Consider the following 15,767-nt stretch of genomic DNA (forward strand, 5'->3'; position numbering starts at 1 on the left):
ATCAACATTCAAGAGCCTCTTACATTACTTCTTGGCATATAAAACGTTGGAGAACGGGCACTCAACGGTGGGAATTGTCGCTGGACTCAGTCATTCCGGAAACTTGCCTCTTTGACTTATGCATGACGTGTCAAATTCGTTTGTGTCTTCATTTTTTCTATGCTAATTAAAACTTTTTAAAAAGTACTAGTAAAAATTTTAGAGAGAGTGAGAGTATGTGAAAGAGAGTTTATATATCTCATTTTCGGCGGAGGCCGTTGATTGCGGTTGGGAATAAAGCGCTCTGACATGGGGACAACACTTTTTGGTTTTGACCACATACTACTTTTACATTTTCTTTCTCCATTCCTATTTTTTTTTAATAATTAAAAATTAACAACTTAGTTTACTTTTTCAAATATTAAAAAAATTTCAAATATCAAAATAAACATTAATCAGGAAAAGCAACCTTAGTGCCTAGTGATTCAGCTGAACTTATGGCGGTAAAGTAAGTTTAAAGTAAAATGTTCTCTTAAACTCAAATTGATTTGATAGAAAATCCATTTTGTATGTTTTCAAGAATTCAGGATTTAGTAACTTCTTTAAAGTAGTGCACTTTATAGAATTTTTTTTTATCAGTAGTAGCAGTGAACTTTAAAAAAAAATACAACAGTAACTACTATTATTTACAAATCTAATAGTTAAAATAGTAATCAATTTTATATTTTCTTGTGTAAATATATGTATTTGATTTTATTATATTTTTCTAATAATGTTCTTTTTCACGATCAAGTATTTCCAAAAAGAAAAAGTTGTACGATGAAATTTTGAATTGACGCTGATCGTCAGCAATCCTCTCCACTCTTCCAGTATGACAATGCCCTATTCAAAATATCTGACATTGTTGCAATTAAATTTGTTTAAATAACAATTCACTTCTTTCATTGTGGTCAGAGTTTTATAAAATATAAAATTTCCAGAATTTAGTAACAAAAAATTTATAAAAATGATTATACGTGTGCAAAGATAATTATTCTTAAATTTTATATTAGCTTATTTTTACCTGGGATGCTGTCGGTGGCAATAGAGAACTAATTTGAGATACGAAAAATAAATAGCTATGAGTGTCGGTTGTCGGGTTGTCGGGCATCCGAATCCTGGGTACAGGTCCTTCACCTGCGTGCGATGATGTTCTAAGATAAAACCATATGAACGCAGATGAAGCTTCAGCGTTGCGTTGCGTATCAATTATTTCGTTCATAGTTGGTTGCTTGTACAACTACTTCAATTTCGTTGTTAGTTGTTAGTGTTCTCCATTACATGTGACTCAAGCGCCTACCAACCATCTCTTCCCTTCTGTGATTAATTTTACATCTAACTGCTTGTACTCTCATTTTGACTCTTACTACAAACACGTTTTCTTTTGTAAGAGTATACAAAAATGGAATATGAGGTTACGGAAATTAATTATCATATGCATCTGTCAGGAAGAATGCTAGCTAGCCATTGTTCCGTTCAATTGTAGATTTATCTATGAATTTTGATGTTCCTTTTTCATTTGCAGTGATGCAATATTGCAACCCGTGCAACCTTTTTTCAAAAAATCGTACTAGTAATTCTCAAATCATCCAAACATGCTCGTTACTAAATTTCTAAAGTGAAGATTTCCACTAGGAAAAAAACATGAGTAATTTAATTAAGGAATAAAATAATTTTTAAACAAAGGCTAATCAATAAAAAACAAAGAGACTAATCAATAATTAAATAGAATGGGGCCTGGGCTACGGCACGTAAATTACGGAAGGGCTCATTTTCCACGCATAGAACAAGGAACAATCAAATCGAAAGAACATGGGGGTTACATTGAAACCAAACATGGCAGGCGAGAAGTTAATAACGCTGGGAAATGGAAATCGTTACCGGTCAAACATTGTTGACACTTTTGCAGTAACTAAACCAATGGCAAACCCCCACGTAACTTGTATGTCATGTGGCTCTTGCCTTGCTTTGGACCATATAAAAGAGGCTTTCGGGTTATTATAACCCTCTTTCACAAATGTTACCCACCCTTGTTAAAGCATTTGATAAATAATGGACGAGTAGATCACTCATAAATATTAAGGAGTTCTAGTATTTGTTAATTAATTGACTACAAAATTATACTGATAGAATGTGTCTATTTAAGAATTTACTGATTGATTGCAGAGTTATTGTTCCCTCTCCCCCTATCTTATTTAAGAATAGTTCCCCGGCAGATTTCCCTTGTAAAGTTACACGTGTTTTAGAGTGGTTGTATTTTCTATCCTAACAGAATTAATGAAACACTTGTATTTTGTTGAATTCAAAATGCTGGTGCTCAATTGCTAGGTTACTAGCAAGCAATAGTATATTATTGTGTACTCTGACACATGTGGTATGAGTATGTGATGTGACCTTGAAATAGACTTGCTCTAATCACTCTAATTTTGCCTCCATAAATAATTTCTTTTGAGAAAAGTGTTTAGTTATTGCTTGCCAGAATTTTAATCGCACAATAATTTCAAGAAATATTTTAAATAAATTGACTAGAAATTGTCTTAAAATTTGAAAAACACATTGGAAATAAAATGATGCCAGAGTCAGAATTGAATACATCACATACTACTACCATTCTGGCTCAATCTCCATTCAGTAAGTCAAACCATTTTTTAGTTATTTTTCCCATATTTTATTCCTCTATGAGTGAACAGTAATTTTATTTCAACCAAAACAGATACTTTTAAACCTCACCGACCTCCATTCTGTAAGGCCACATGCCATTGTCCCATTCTCATATCATCAGGAACGTCTGCATTGCAATTTGCAGCCACTTCAAAATCCAAAAACAAAATAAAAACAATACTACCAGCAAAACAAATAATAATTTAATTTTACATTTATTTATTTATTAAACGACTGTCAATTTGGGGGTTCTTGATACCTTCCTTTTTCCCACCCCTCCATAATATATAGAGCCTCGAGCTCCTCAGTTTCCAATCCCCGTACTCCCTCTCTCTCTTCCTTTTCTTGAAACTTCCCTCTTTCCTTAAAGGATTCCCTCCTAATTTGGTGGGATTATCCCAAGTTTCAGCTGCTACCACTCATCAGCATTGCCATTTCCTGTTTCACTCACCACATGGAAAAGCTTATTCGCATGTTCCCTTTGCTTCTTCTTCTTCTGTTCCCCACTTTTGCCTTCGCTGGCCATGACTATGGCCAAGCTCTGAGCAAGAGCCTTCTCTTCTTTGAAGCCCAGAGATCTGGCTACCTTCCCCACAACCAGAGAGTCACATGGAGAGCACATTCTGGTTTGCAAGATGGCAAAGCAAGCGGGGTAAGCTTTTCAACTCTTTTTTTAGTTTAGTTTAGTTTCTCACTTTCCTCACCCAAATTCAGGTTACAAATTATTGATGTTAAATTATACAGGTGGATCTAGTTGGAGGGTACTATGATGCAGGGGACAATGTGAAGTTCGGGTTACCCATGGCGTTTACCGTTACGATGATGTCGTGGAGCATCATTGAATACGGCAAACAAATGGCTGCTAGTGGTGAACTTGGTCACGCCATGGAAGCCGTTAAGTGGGGTACGGACTACTTCATCAAAGCTCACCCTCAACCCAATGTTCTCTACGGAGAGGTACCTTTTTTTGTTATTTTAATAGTAAATTTGTTCGGGGTTATTTTTTATTATAAATGTTTTGTTCGTAGTTGAATTTAGATGTTACATGTAGTAGTAATTTATTTATGTTGGTGTTGTGGGTTTTTGACAATTAGGTGGGAGACGGGAACACTGACCATTACTGTTGGCAAAGGCCAGAGGACATGACAACCGACCGTCATGCCTACAAGATCGATCCAAGCAATCCCGGGTCGGATCTTGCCGGAGAAACCGCCGCCGCTATGGCCGCTGCCTCCATTGTTTTCCGACGCTCTAACCCTGCCTATGCCGCCGAACTCCTCCGCCATGCCTACCAGGTAGTACACACTACTAGCTTTTACGCTTTCGTATGGTATATAATTTAATTAGATGTGCGCATTGTAGTGTAGAAAGTGGACAAACAGTGAAGCGTGGTGCGCATGAATTGTTTGTTCTGAACGGCATATGTTAGCGAAACGGTTGGAGTTAATTGGCAGTTACACTTTTATGGCTCTTTCGTCAGAGTCGTTATTGCGAGCGATCAAAGTTGGGCCGCGTAGGTTAGACCGCGATTTATGCAATGGCCCAAAAAGTTAAAATAAAATTAAACCTAATCTTCTTTTGATAATGAACACCCAATCCCTTTGCCTTCCTAGTCTCCTGTTTGAACTAAGCATATTTTTAGTGAATTATTTTTTTATAAATTTTCTGTGATTTTTTATTACGAAGAAAATGGTTTACTTTTTGTTCATTAATGTTCAATAATCATTCCTTTTTTTTTTCAAAATGCAAATTATTAATGGCGTTTATTTTCAAGAAAAAAATGATGATTTAGTCTTTTAGGAGTAATAATTATTTTATAAAGAATTTTGATTTCTTTAATCCTTTAGAATTTTCTAAATCGGCACTTGTTTCAAAACAAGAAAATATTCGTAGGTGGAAGTGAAACAGCTTTTTATTTTATTTTTTAAATGAAATTAAAGTATTTATAATCTCATATAATTTAGCAGTCAAAAAATAATTATTTTGTTCTAATACATCTCCAGAACGCTACGTAATATTAGTGTACTAAAAAAGCAATGAAATGAAGATAGTATCTAATCTAGCATTTTTGGGACCCATCAAATTGCTTTTTGTACACTTCTTAATTCCACCCCCCCAAACTTTTTCTTTGGTCTCCCTTAATCTTGCTCTGTTGAGCAAGAGTTCACTCTATATTATTTTTTTCTTATACGTAATAACTAAAGTAGTGTGAATGGATTCTTTTTATGACAAAAGTGAAATTTGTTTATTAAAAATAAAATCACCTACTGAGCTTTTTAGTCCATACCCAATCTCTAACAATATGTTTTCTTTCTTGATTTTTTTCGTTTTTTTATCACCCTATTAATAATAATAGTAATGAGTGTGGTCCTAAAATAAATTAGGTTGTTATGTCTAAATGGGAACATGGACAAGAAAGAAGAGTGGCCAAGTCTCTCATGGGTTGGCGAAGGGGCACACTTACCCTCTTGTCACGGTATAACATACCCTTTAGATCGTAGTACAAATGTAGCCCCGGTTGATCCCCTCAAAACGGATTCACATCACACAAATGAAACTTCCTTATTGCCATTGTGCCTATCACGTGGGTACAGTGTCGGTGCTATTTTTGGGTGAACTCACACCTTATTTGTTTGGTATGTACATTTACTTTACGACCACTGCGGCTCGTTTAGCTACCATCAATGTGTATTGGGTCTTAAAATAAAAATAATCAAAATGTGTATTGGGTTTTTTACTAGTAATAGTTACATTGGACCTCTATTTTCTGCTACCTTATACTTTACTCTTCGACCACCTTCTCGATTCCTTTTCTGTTTTCTGTCACTGTTTGTGATAGGTGGAAAACATGTTACATTTAATTATTCATTTATTAGAGTTGGAGTGGTGAAGATAGAAAGATGCTTCTGAAATTCTGATCTCAATAAGGCCCTTAAGTAAAAAAATACTACTACTACTACTGTCGTCACAGATCTGAATCTGATCCCGTCTGGTATTTTAGTTGCATCTAATAAATGAGGATACCCAAGAGGTTGATTTAATAAATGTTCACCAACTTAACATAAGGTTAATTAATTGATTCATTTATTGAGAATTATGGTACTCGATTGACTTTACTCCATTCCTTTTCCATCCGGACTTGTTCAACTTACTCTCTCTGGGTTTGTTCAATTTCAGCTATTTGATTTTGCTGACAAATACAGAGGCAAATATGACAGCAGCATTACGGTTGCCCAGAAATATTACAGATCCATCAGTGGTTACAATGTAATTTTTTGTTTTATAATTGTGTTTATTGATTCACCCCTTTATGTTAAAGTTGAACAAATACAAAACTTTCCCATTAATTGAGTGTTGGTAATTGAACGTTCAGGATGAATTGCTCTGGGCTGCTGCTTGGCTCTACCAAGCATCTAACAATCAGTATTACTTGGATTACCTTGGAAGAAATGGTGATTCCATGGGTGGAACTGGTTGGAAGATGACTGAATTTGGTTGGGATGTCAAGTATGCTGGTGTTCAGACATTAGTTGCCAAGGTAACACCATTGATTCTTTATCTTATAAACAATTAGTGAAAAAGTAATAAACAAACATAGGTTAGCTTCTTTTGTGTGTATTATATCAAACATCACACATTAGTGAATAAGCAGCTTTCCTTGTTTCTTCCTGGCAGTTCCTGATGCAAGGCAAAGCTGGGCATCATGCTCCAGTTTTCGAGAGATATCAGCAGAAGGCTGAATCTTTCATGTGTTCGTGCCTTGGAAAGGGTGATCGCAATGTTCAGAAGACTCCGGGTGGCCTCATCTTCCGCCAGAGATGGAACAACATGCAGTTTGTCACAAGTGCCTCATTTTTAGCCACTGTCTACTCTGACTACCTTGCTTCCTCTGGTAGAAACTTGAGGTGCAGTTCAGGCAATGTGCCCCCTGCTGAACTTATCTCCCTTGCAAAGTCTCAGGTAATTCCACCTCCTGCTTTCACTTGGTTTCTTATAGTTGTCTCTATTTTAATTTTTAATTTTTATTGGAGGAAACTGTAAATTTTAGTCTCGAATGTGTTGGCAGACATGTATGTATAGAGTGTAAAACATACAATTTTCTAGTATGGGGACTTAAAACATAAATAAAATGGACACAACTATAAGGACCAAGTGAATAGTTCAATTCACTTTCAATTGAACTTTGATGTTTCATTCATTAAATATATCAGTGGGATCTAAGTACTTGACATGTTAAATCTTCAGGTTGACTATCTTCTTGGTGACAACCCAAGAGCCACTAGCTATATGGTGGGCTATGGAAGCAACTTCCCACAAAGGGTTCATCACAGAGGTTCATCCATTGTTTCCATCAAGGTTAACCCTTCATTTGTCAGCTGCCGTGGAGGTTATGCTACTTGGTTTAGCAGCAAAAGGAGCGACCCGAACCTGCTCACTGGTGCTCTTGTTGGTGGACCTGATGCATATGATGACTTTGCTGATGAAAGAGATAACTATGAGCAGACAGAGCCAGCAACCTATAACAATGCTCCTCTTATCGGTATTCTGGCAAGACTAGGTGGAGGTCATGGTGGCTATAACCAGCTTCTTCCAGGTATTGCCATCATTATTCTCGCTTTATGCCCCTCTCCTGTTAAAATTCTTGTACTGATGATAATATAGTAATCAGCTTTAGTTACTTCCTTGCAGTTGTTGTTCCAGCTCCTAAGCCTGTTGTTACCAAGCCTCAACCAACCCCCAGTCCCAAGACAACTCCACCTCCAGGTACTATTTTGGCTAGTCACTTCACTTGCACATTCTTTATTGCTTAAGTTAACTACCTGAGAAATACTTGAAACTAAAATGATATGTAAGTTTTGACCAATATCTAACCGAGGAATTTCTCTTTCAGCTTCGTGGTCAGGTCCAATTTCCATTGAACAGAAAATGACCACCTCGTGGATTGCCCATGGAATAACTTACTACAGATACTCAACAGTGGTGACTAACAAATCTAACAAGAGTCTCAATTCTCTCAATCTTTCAATATCCAAGCTTTATGGTCCAATCTGGGGTGTCACAAAATCAGGTGATTCATACACATTCCCATCATGGCTCAGCTCATTATCAGCAGGCAAAAGCCTTGAATTTGTCTACATCCATTCTGCTTCAGCAGCAGATGTCTCCGTGACAAACTACGTGTTGGCCTGAGAGTGACATGGGAATGGTTTACTGCTTTGTTGTGTAAGATTGTGTAGCCATACAAATGTGCAGTGAGGAGAGGGTCTTTACGTTTTTCCTTCTATATTTTGATGTCAAATCTTCTTCTTCCCTTGTGTATTTTGCATTTCAGTAGGTTAGATCAAAATAGGTAGATTATATAAGATGGAAGGACCGGAGCAGAAAGGAGTGAAGAGACAAAAGGCAGAGCTCATCCTCTTTCTTCTCCGCTTTACAACTTATATACAGTGAGTGATACAAGACAGACAGTGAAACAGTGTTGTTGAGAAGTTTAAAAAACAAAGTGAACTTCTCAATATTTCAGAGAAGAGTCATCTCTTGTATTTTTCAACAGCTTTGGATGTCTTTTCTGTGTTTGATGTTGTAAGCTTTGCAGCATTTTGTATTCTCTACAGAGAAACAGTTTGTGCTATATAGTATTATGTTTTTGTGCTGTGCAATACTAATTTGGTTATTTCAAGTTGATGATTATTAAATTAATTGAATGGTTGAAAAATTTCCAGCCTGTGGTATATCTGAGGTCCAACGAAGACGGTGATGTGTGAATCTAAATTCAAATACTATTTATATTCTACTCAGAGTAATGTTAAATGCTAGTGCAACACTTTCACATAATAGCCCTCAAAATGAGTGGCCAAAAATTCTCTGGCCGTGTATAAACTATAAAAACAATAGTAGTCACTCAAATGTTATCTCCTATCACATGTTATTCTTTAGGCATTACATCCAGGGGTTAGGTTCTATAAGTAGTCATGTTCAATATAGTAAAAGAAATAATTTCCAAAAAATAACAGTATCATTATGTTGTCTATATATTTTTCCATATCCTGAAAATTTTTCACAAGTGGAAAAACACTTGTGAGAAAAAAGTGACTCTTTGAAATAAAGATTGGTCTTACAACAAAATGTGTCAAAACCCCACTTAAGAAGAGGCAAAGCACAAACTTGAAAACACAAGAACAACTGAAATCCAAATTGCAACAGGCGCACAATCATACAAACGAAAGGACAAGTTGGGGATTCAATAAAAAAACAACCTAGGCGACGTATTTTTCAACTGGGAGGAAGCTTCTTTGCGCTGCTTACAAGATGCTCTAATCTCAAACAAATGTGAGGGGCTATCACTTATTATAAGCCCACGTGGGCTTCAGAGAGTCAAACAAACACAGGAGATAACAGTTAAACTTTTGAGAAATAAAAAAAAATGATAAAATTAGTAATGAAATATGAAAAATGTGAAGAGATGAAGAAGGAACACACATTACTTAAACGAATAACCAACACAAGAAAAATCAGCTATAACGAGTACTTGCCTGTGAATTGTCGGCAGGCTGCAGCTAAAAACATACTCCTACAAGCTTTGTGTGTTGATTTTCTTGTAGCGAAAAATTGCTAGTAACGCTGACACGTTATTACTGTTGGTCAAAATTTATTAAATTATATATATTTGAAGTTTTATGTTTTATTTAACGGATTTTCTCTGGTTATCCTGTTATTGGGGTTTTCAATAAGCTGTCACTCTAGGTTAATATTAATATCTAATATTTTAACTCAGATGACAAAATCAACCTCAACTCCACATATATCATGTATCTACAAAAGTATATGTAACTGAAAAAATATAGTTATCTGTTTTGAAGATGAAGTAGGTGTTATCTCCAGATTTTTGTGAGAATAAGTAGGATATGAGTATTAATGTAATTAAAATACATTATTTAATTAAATAATTTATATTAACATATTCTTTTCTGTAAAAAAATAATTATATTTTCTAATTCAATTAGTATTTTAAAGTCATAGTTTATGTCTTTCAATTCAAATATTGATGTTATAATTAAGGTTATTATACTAAGATATGTCATATTGATTTCATGTAAGATTTTTTATATTGGAATCATGAGATACGACCATGTCTTGGTTTGTAAATTTTATATTAACACTTTTATTTTAAAGCTAATATTATTTATATGCTTTCAAATAATATTTTGATTTTGGATTAACTTATAAATAATAAAATTATTTTGTGTAGTAAAATAGTATTAAATTTGATACATCTTATATTATATTTGTTTTACTTTATTTAAGAATAATAAATTTATATATGTATATCATCATCGTTATATGATGTTCAAGTTTAATTAGAGATTTTATTAAGTGATTAAAACATTAATTTTAAGAATTGATTTGTTGGATTGTTATATTTGTGATGTTGTTTATTTATGACTAAAATTTAAATGAATCAATGTTATGTTTATTTGTTTCTAATATTAGGTGTGGATATTTAGATTGTTTAAGAGTAAATTTTTAATTTTTTATAGTAATTTTTTTATTGATATGTTAACTTTATAAGTAAAGTGCAAGTGCCAATATATAAGTATCTAGCGATTATGAAGTTGGGGGGTTAAAGTTTCTACTTGTGCAAGTATGAGGTTGGTTATGAGTATTTTTTGTTTAAAATAGAGGTATGAAGACAAATATTATAGGATCTTATTCTGACTTTATTTGTTGTTTATTTTGTATAATTAGAATTTATAATAAATATATATTTTATATTTATGATAAATAACTTATGTTGTGATGAATTTTTAATAATGATAATTTGATTAAAAAATATTTAATTTTTAATTAGAAATAAATATAATAAAAATAATAAATTGAAATAGATAAGTTATTAAGTTGATTTAAAAAATATAAGATAATACATCAAATACATGTCAAGAGTCTATTTATATATTTAAATTTTAAATATAATATATATATATATATATATAATTATTTTTTGTATTCAGTTATAATTTGTTAAACACGCTTTTTATAAATAAAAAAATAAAAAATTGTTAAACACGCTTATATATAGGGAGATATCTAAAAATAGGCCCATATGTGTTTACCGCAAAGCATGGGCTCTCATAAACCGACATGGGTTAGGCCCAATGAGCAGGTTTTTGGTTTTTTCTTTTGGGAAGAAGCAAGTTTCGTCTTCAACAATCAACATCATGATCTGACTCTAGCCGAATCGAAATCAAAGTCAGACTCGCGTAATCTCATATCATATCATTCTTCCGATTTCAGAAGTCAGAGAGAGAGAAGATGAAGAGCGAAAGCGAATTGGTTGGATTCTGCATTGAGGCAGCATGTGAGAGCAGAGAAAGCGTGGATAAATGGCGGATGCAGAGCCGCAGTCTCGATCGCTTGCCTTCTCATCTCGCCGACTCTCTCCTCCGCCGCCTCATCGCCCGCCGCCTCCTTTACCCCTCTCTCCTCGAGTTAGTACTCTCATCTTCACCGTGTATATGATTCACGTTAATTCTAATAGTTTTTTTTTTTTGTTTTTTTTACGTTCGTGTTAGGGTTTTCAAACATAGTGCTGAAGAGGTTGATGTGAGAGGGGACAACTCCGTGGACGCAGAATGGATGGCGTATTTGGGAGCATATCGTCACTTGCGCTACTTGAACCTCTCCGATTGTCATCGAGTCTCCACTTCAGCTCTTTGGCCAATTACAGGTATCATTATTGTATCTATCTTCATTCTTCACCTGTTCTTACTGTTACTATATCCGATATCGCTCATTGCGTGGCGCTTAATTGGTTTTAGGAATGAGTAGCCTTCAGGAGTTGGATCTATCTAGATGCTTCAAGGTCAACGATGCTGGAATTAACCATATTCTTTCCATTCCTAATCTGGAGAGGCTACGTATTTCAGAAACAAGCGTCACTGCAAAAGGAGTCAAGCTTCTCGCCTCGCTTAAAAACTTGTCTCTTCTTGACTTGGGTGGTTTGCCTGTTGATGACGTCGCATTAACTTCATTGCAGGTAGTGTAATTCATAATCACTACTATACCAATCTACGTACTCTTTTCTAACAGAGATGAATATATTTGGCCCTTGATCACATTTCCTATTTTTATGGAATTTGTTGTTCTGCCAGATGCACATATTGGATTGTTTAAATAGATTACTGCAGAAATTTGTTAGATGCTGTAAATTGTGTCAATTCTTACGCTATGCTAAAGGATCCAAACCTTTTTTTTTGGCGTGTTTATACCAAAAGTGAGACATTGTTTGCTACACCATCGATTCTTATTTTCTAAGATTATTTTTGTGCACAGCATTGGTCATGCTCTGCATCTAAATTCATAATACATCTTGGCAAAGCCATTATTTATTGCTTTCTATCATTGCCGATTAGTTATGGTCTCGTATTTAATTGGGATCAGTTTAGCACTGCCTCTGATGTTGCGGCTGTAAAGGACTGCTTTATGAGTCTGTACAGTTCTCAGGTTGTAAAATATTGATATATATATATATATATATATATATACACACATACATTTTTTTTTCTTCTCTTTTGATATCCTTTACTGTTTCCCTTTAAACACCCTCCTCCTAGGTACTGAAAAGGCTACATTATATTGATCTCTGGGGTAGTAAAATATCAAACAAAGGTGCTTCTGTTCTCAATACATTCCCAAAGTTGACCTATCTCAATCTTGCTTGGACCAGTGTCACAAAATTGCCTAAATTATCATTTCTTGAATACCTGAACATGAGTAACTGTACTATTGATTCTATACTTGAAGATGATAAAGCTCCTTTGGCAAAGCTTATTCTCTCTGGGGCCATGTTCATGAATGAAGCTGAAGCTTTGTTATATGCAAATACAAATTTCCTATCCTTTTTGGACGTGGCCAATTCCAGCTTTCACAGATTCTTCTTCTTAAGTAAAATGAAAGTGATAGAACATCTCAATCTCAGCTCATGCATGATGGGGGATGATTCAGTTGAGATGGTTGCGTGCGCTGGTGGAAACTTGAAAAGTCTGAATTTGAGTGGTACCAGGGTTAGTTCTGCTGGATTAGGGATTTTAGCTGGACATGTTCCCCATCTTGAAATTCTGTCATTATCTCAGACACCAGTGGATGACACTGCCATCTCATTTATCAGTATGATGCCTTCATTAAAGGATGTTGACCTGAGCAATACAAATATTAAAGGTATTTGATTAGTTGACAAAGTTGTTACTATTATTATGATTTATAAATTCATGTTCCGTACCTGCAGTGGCTGCTATATGTTCTACTCTGGTTTAATCCTACTATTGGTTGAGCCCTATTATGTTACCACTGAGCTGCTCCTCGCTAGAAAACTTTTATGCTAGACTATACTGCTTCAAAACCTGTCTGTGTTTAATGTATTTAACATTCGTTTCCTTTTTTGCATTTCTGGGGAAGAAGAATAGGATGCGTGCTAGCAGACATTCACATATGAGGCTCTAAAGATTCTTTCTTCTTCTGTTTTAGTATTTATTAGATAGCATTTATATTTTATTTATTTGCTGATCTTGAAGTTGTTTTGAAACCCTACTAAGAGTATATCTTATCTTTAATTAAGCCAGATATTCAGGTTATCCTGTTTGTCCTACATTAATATGTTAGGGACAACAGTTCATTTTTCAATATTTTATCTTTTATTCAAGTTACCTCATGAAATCAATTGACTTTTATTGGGTGTTTTTGCAATATATAAAATAACTGCTGTTGGTCCTAGAAATCAAGGATTGCATATTAACAAGGGGCCATTTGGTTTGATGAAACTATTTTTGTTTTCATCTTTCATAACAAAACCACCACCTTGTTTCCTGCCATCTCTCTCATTTTGTTTGTATCTCCATTTTCTGCTTCTAGTTTTAATATTTTGTCTTTAAGCTTCTTATCCAGTTATCCGTATTTTCAACTCAGGTTTTCTGCACCAAGGAAGGACTGATGTGAACTCCCTGCTCTCTCTAATGGCTCTGCAAAATCTTAAATTAGAAAGGTTGAATTTGGAGCATACGCAAGTTAGGGATGAAGCGTTATACCCTTTGTCAAGCTTCCAAGAGCTGAGATATTTATCTCTTAAAAGTGCTTCACTTGCAGACATCTCACTTTACTATTTATCATCAATTCCTAAATTGACAAATCTTAGTATTTGTGATGCGGTATTGACAAATTATGGGCTTGATATGTTTAAGGCTCCTGAAACTCTGAAACTGCTGGACCTCAAAGGTTGTTGGCTCTTAACTGAAGACACTATCTTGTCATTCTGTAGAAATCATCCACAAGTTGAAGTCAGGCATGAACTTGGTACCTTATTTCCTGTCAATCAAAACGGACTTAATCATTCCTCTCCATCTCGATCAACTTCCAAGACTATGCAAATGACTAAGAAGAAAGATCAAATTCCCTTATCTCCATATTTTGTTGGTAATTTCTATTTACCTTCTAATCTTTTAGTTGCTAGTATTATATGATTATCTAATTTGAATTTTTCATTTATTTTGACATAGATCAAAGATTGAAGTATAGCAGGGACGAGTTACTTGCATTGCAGTTTACATCTTTGCCCCTTGCATCTAGTAGTGAGAGTGGCAATTCAATATTTGAGAAACAATTGGGTTGAGTGGAGAAATCTCCTTCCATATAATTGTTTGCACTCATGGCGTTGGTAATTTTTATGTTCATTTTTTCTAGTTTTTCTTAATAATTGTCATTTTTTCAATATTCTTTCTCTTTGATTTTATTTTAAATAATGATATCGTCCTCCTATTTATGCTGGGTATGTGCATTTGGTTGCTTTGCAGGGAAGGGAATGCGATTTGAACAGAGATTGCCTCAGGATTAACAGCCCAAGTATGATGTTATTCAATGTTTCATAAGTATGGCTTCTCACCAAAAGGAAAGGTGCAACTCGAATGCACAAGCTCAAAGCTGAATCACGTTTCTGATAGAGAAATCGAATGATATGCCTTGACTCCAACTTAGTAAACATGTAGATATGCAATGTGGTTAAAGAAAGGCTTTTTAGTAATTTTATTGCATGATTTGGCTGACACGTTATTCTTTTTCCAGTGCAATGGTGAACACATCACACATGGAATGTGAAAGATTGCTGGTTCTTAGTTTCTGCGGGTTTCTGTGTGTGTTTAGCCAGTTATTTGTGGGTTTTCTTCTCCTTCTAAGGAAAAGCTAGGCAAAATATTTTGTGTAGAAGCTCTTAAAAATAAAAGGAGCTCTTTTTTATTAAAGAAAAGATGAAAAAAAGAGCATCTTAAAAGTAAGCTCTCTTGAGCAATTTTTTATAGTTTTTCGCTGGCTTATGCTTAAAGCACCAGCCTTCGAATTCCAATTTCCCATTTTTTTTAACTTCTTAAAAGCGTGTATGAAAAATTATGTTCGATCAGCAATATTTTGTGGTATATAAATTTGTATAAACTATATATTTAAGCCGTAAGCCATTTAGTGTAAACAATGTCATTGTAATATATGTATTTTTTTAAACCATCATCTGTTTCATATTATAGAATTATGGAATATGGAATTATTATTACAATTCTATATATTATAAAATTATTATATTCTAACAATTTATCATTAATATACAAATTTATTAATTAACTAAAGTAATTTTGACATTTTTAAATATTATTTTAAATACATTTATTTTCCTATTATATCATCATTAAGATAATTTTATTTAAATTATGTTAATTTTACACTGTGCTTTTTATTGGACAAGATAATTATAAGTAAAACTTACGTTTTTGCATTTATCATCAAACAACTTTTAATTTGAAAGGGCTTTTAAGTGAAAAAGATAAAATAAAATTGTGAAACCACTGCTCCTACTTTTTTTAAGCTTTTATTTCTTGCTTTAATAGTATTGAATATTGCAGTCATGGGGGTGGTTCTGCGTGGAGACAAACATTAACTGTGCACTTCTTGAATACCTCAATGACCTCTTGAGGGTTTGTGTTGCTTATGATCTACCTGAAGGGTGGACAATTCTAAGGGTCGTGTCCCCACGAATAATAGAAATACAAGCATCAGCG

At 34.3% G+C, this 15,767-nt stretch overlaps 2 protein-coding genes across 5 annotated transcripts; both read left to right on the plus strand.

Annotated features, from left to right (window-relative positions):
- The first annotated feature begins 2,777 nt into the window (after nucleotides 1-2,777).
- On the plus strand, nucleotides 2,778-8,339 carry LOC732598 (endoglucanase 6). The gene is made up of 9 exons (XM_003525297.4): nucleotides 2,778-3,331; nucleotides 3,424-3,636; nucleotides 3,774-3,974; nucleotides 5,857-5,946; nucleotides 6,053-6,217; nucleotides 6,355-6,639; nucleotides 6,925-7,273; nucleotides 7,369-7,443; nucleotides 7,571-8,339. The coding sequence occupies exons 1-9, from the start codon at nucleotides 3,134-3,136 to the stop codon at nucleotides 7,867-7,869; spliced, it is 1,875 nt and encodes a 624-aa protein (XP_003525345.1). The 5' UTR covers nucleotides 2,778-3,133; the 3' UTR covers nucleotides 7,870-8,339.
- A 2,441-nt stretch (nucleotides 8,340-10,780) lies between these two features.
- On the plus strand, nucleotides 10,781-14,996 carry LOC100814174 (putative adenylate cyclase regulatory protein). Of its 4 annotated transcripts, none has more exons than XR_005891609.1 (8): nucleotides 10,833-11,165; nucleotides 11,250-11,404; nucleotides 11,496-11,713; nucleotides 12,291-12,894; nucleotides 13,639-14,142; nucleotides 14,226-14,383; nucleotides 14,520-14,707; nucleotides 14,788-14,996. XR_005891609.1 is itself a non-coding variant. In XM_003525298.5 (7 exons), the coding sequence occupies exons 1-6, from the start codon at nucleotides 10,990-10,992 to the stop codon at nucleotides 14,336-14,338; spliced, it is 1,770 nt and encodes a 589-aa protein (XP_003525346.1). In that variant the 5' UTR covers nucleotides 10,781-10,989; the 3' UTR covers nucleotides 14,339-14,383; nucleotides 14,520-14,996. The 4 variants fall into 4 exon arrangements, 2 of the variants coding, with proteins under 2 accessions (XP_003525346.1, XP_040871591.1); XR_005891610.1 differs by having other exon boundaries at nucleotides 14,520-14,619; XM_003525298.5 differs by having other exon boundaries at nucleotides 10,781-11,165; nucleotides 14,520-14,996.
- The last annotated feature ends 771 nt before the right edge of the window (nucleotides 14,997-15,767 follow it).

Source organism: Glycine max, chromosome 5 (genome assembly GCF_000004515.6).
Source record: "Glycine max cultivar Williams 82 chromosome 5, Glycine_max_v4.0, whole genome shotgun sequence".
NCBI classification, from domain to species: Eukaryota; Viridiplantae; Streptophyta; class Magnoliopsida; order Fabales; family Fabaceae; genus Glycine; species Glycine max.

Coding starts and splice junctions, on each gene's coding strand:
- LOC732598 (XM_003525297.4), top strand. CDS start 3,134: ATGGAAAAGCTTATTCGCATGTTCCCTTTGCTTCTTCTTCTTCTGTTC. Junction 6,218..6,354: donor TTCAGACATTAGTTGCCAAG/GTAACACCATTG, acceptor TCTTCCTGGCAG/TTCCTGATGCAAGGCAAAGC. Junction 6,640..6,924: donor TCTCCCTTGCAAAGTCTCAG/GTAATTCCACCT, acceptor TTAAATCTTCAG/GTTGACTATCTTCTTGGTGA.
- LOC100814174 (XM_003525298.5), top strand. CDS start 10,990: ATGAAGAGCGAAAGCGAATTGGTTGGATTCTGCATTGAGGCAGCATGT. Junction 11,405..11,495: donor AGCTCTTTGGCCAATTACAG/GTATCATTATTG, acceptor AATTGGTTTTAG/GAATGAGTAGCCTTCAGGAG. Junction 11,714..12,290: donor TCGCATTAACTTCATTGCAG/GTAGTGTAATTC, acceptor CCCTCCTCCTAG/GTACTGAAAAGGCTACATTA.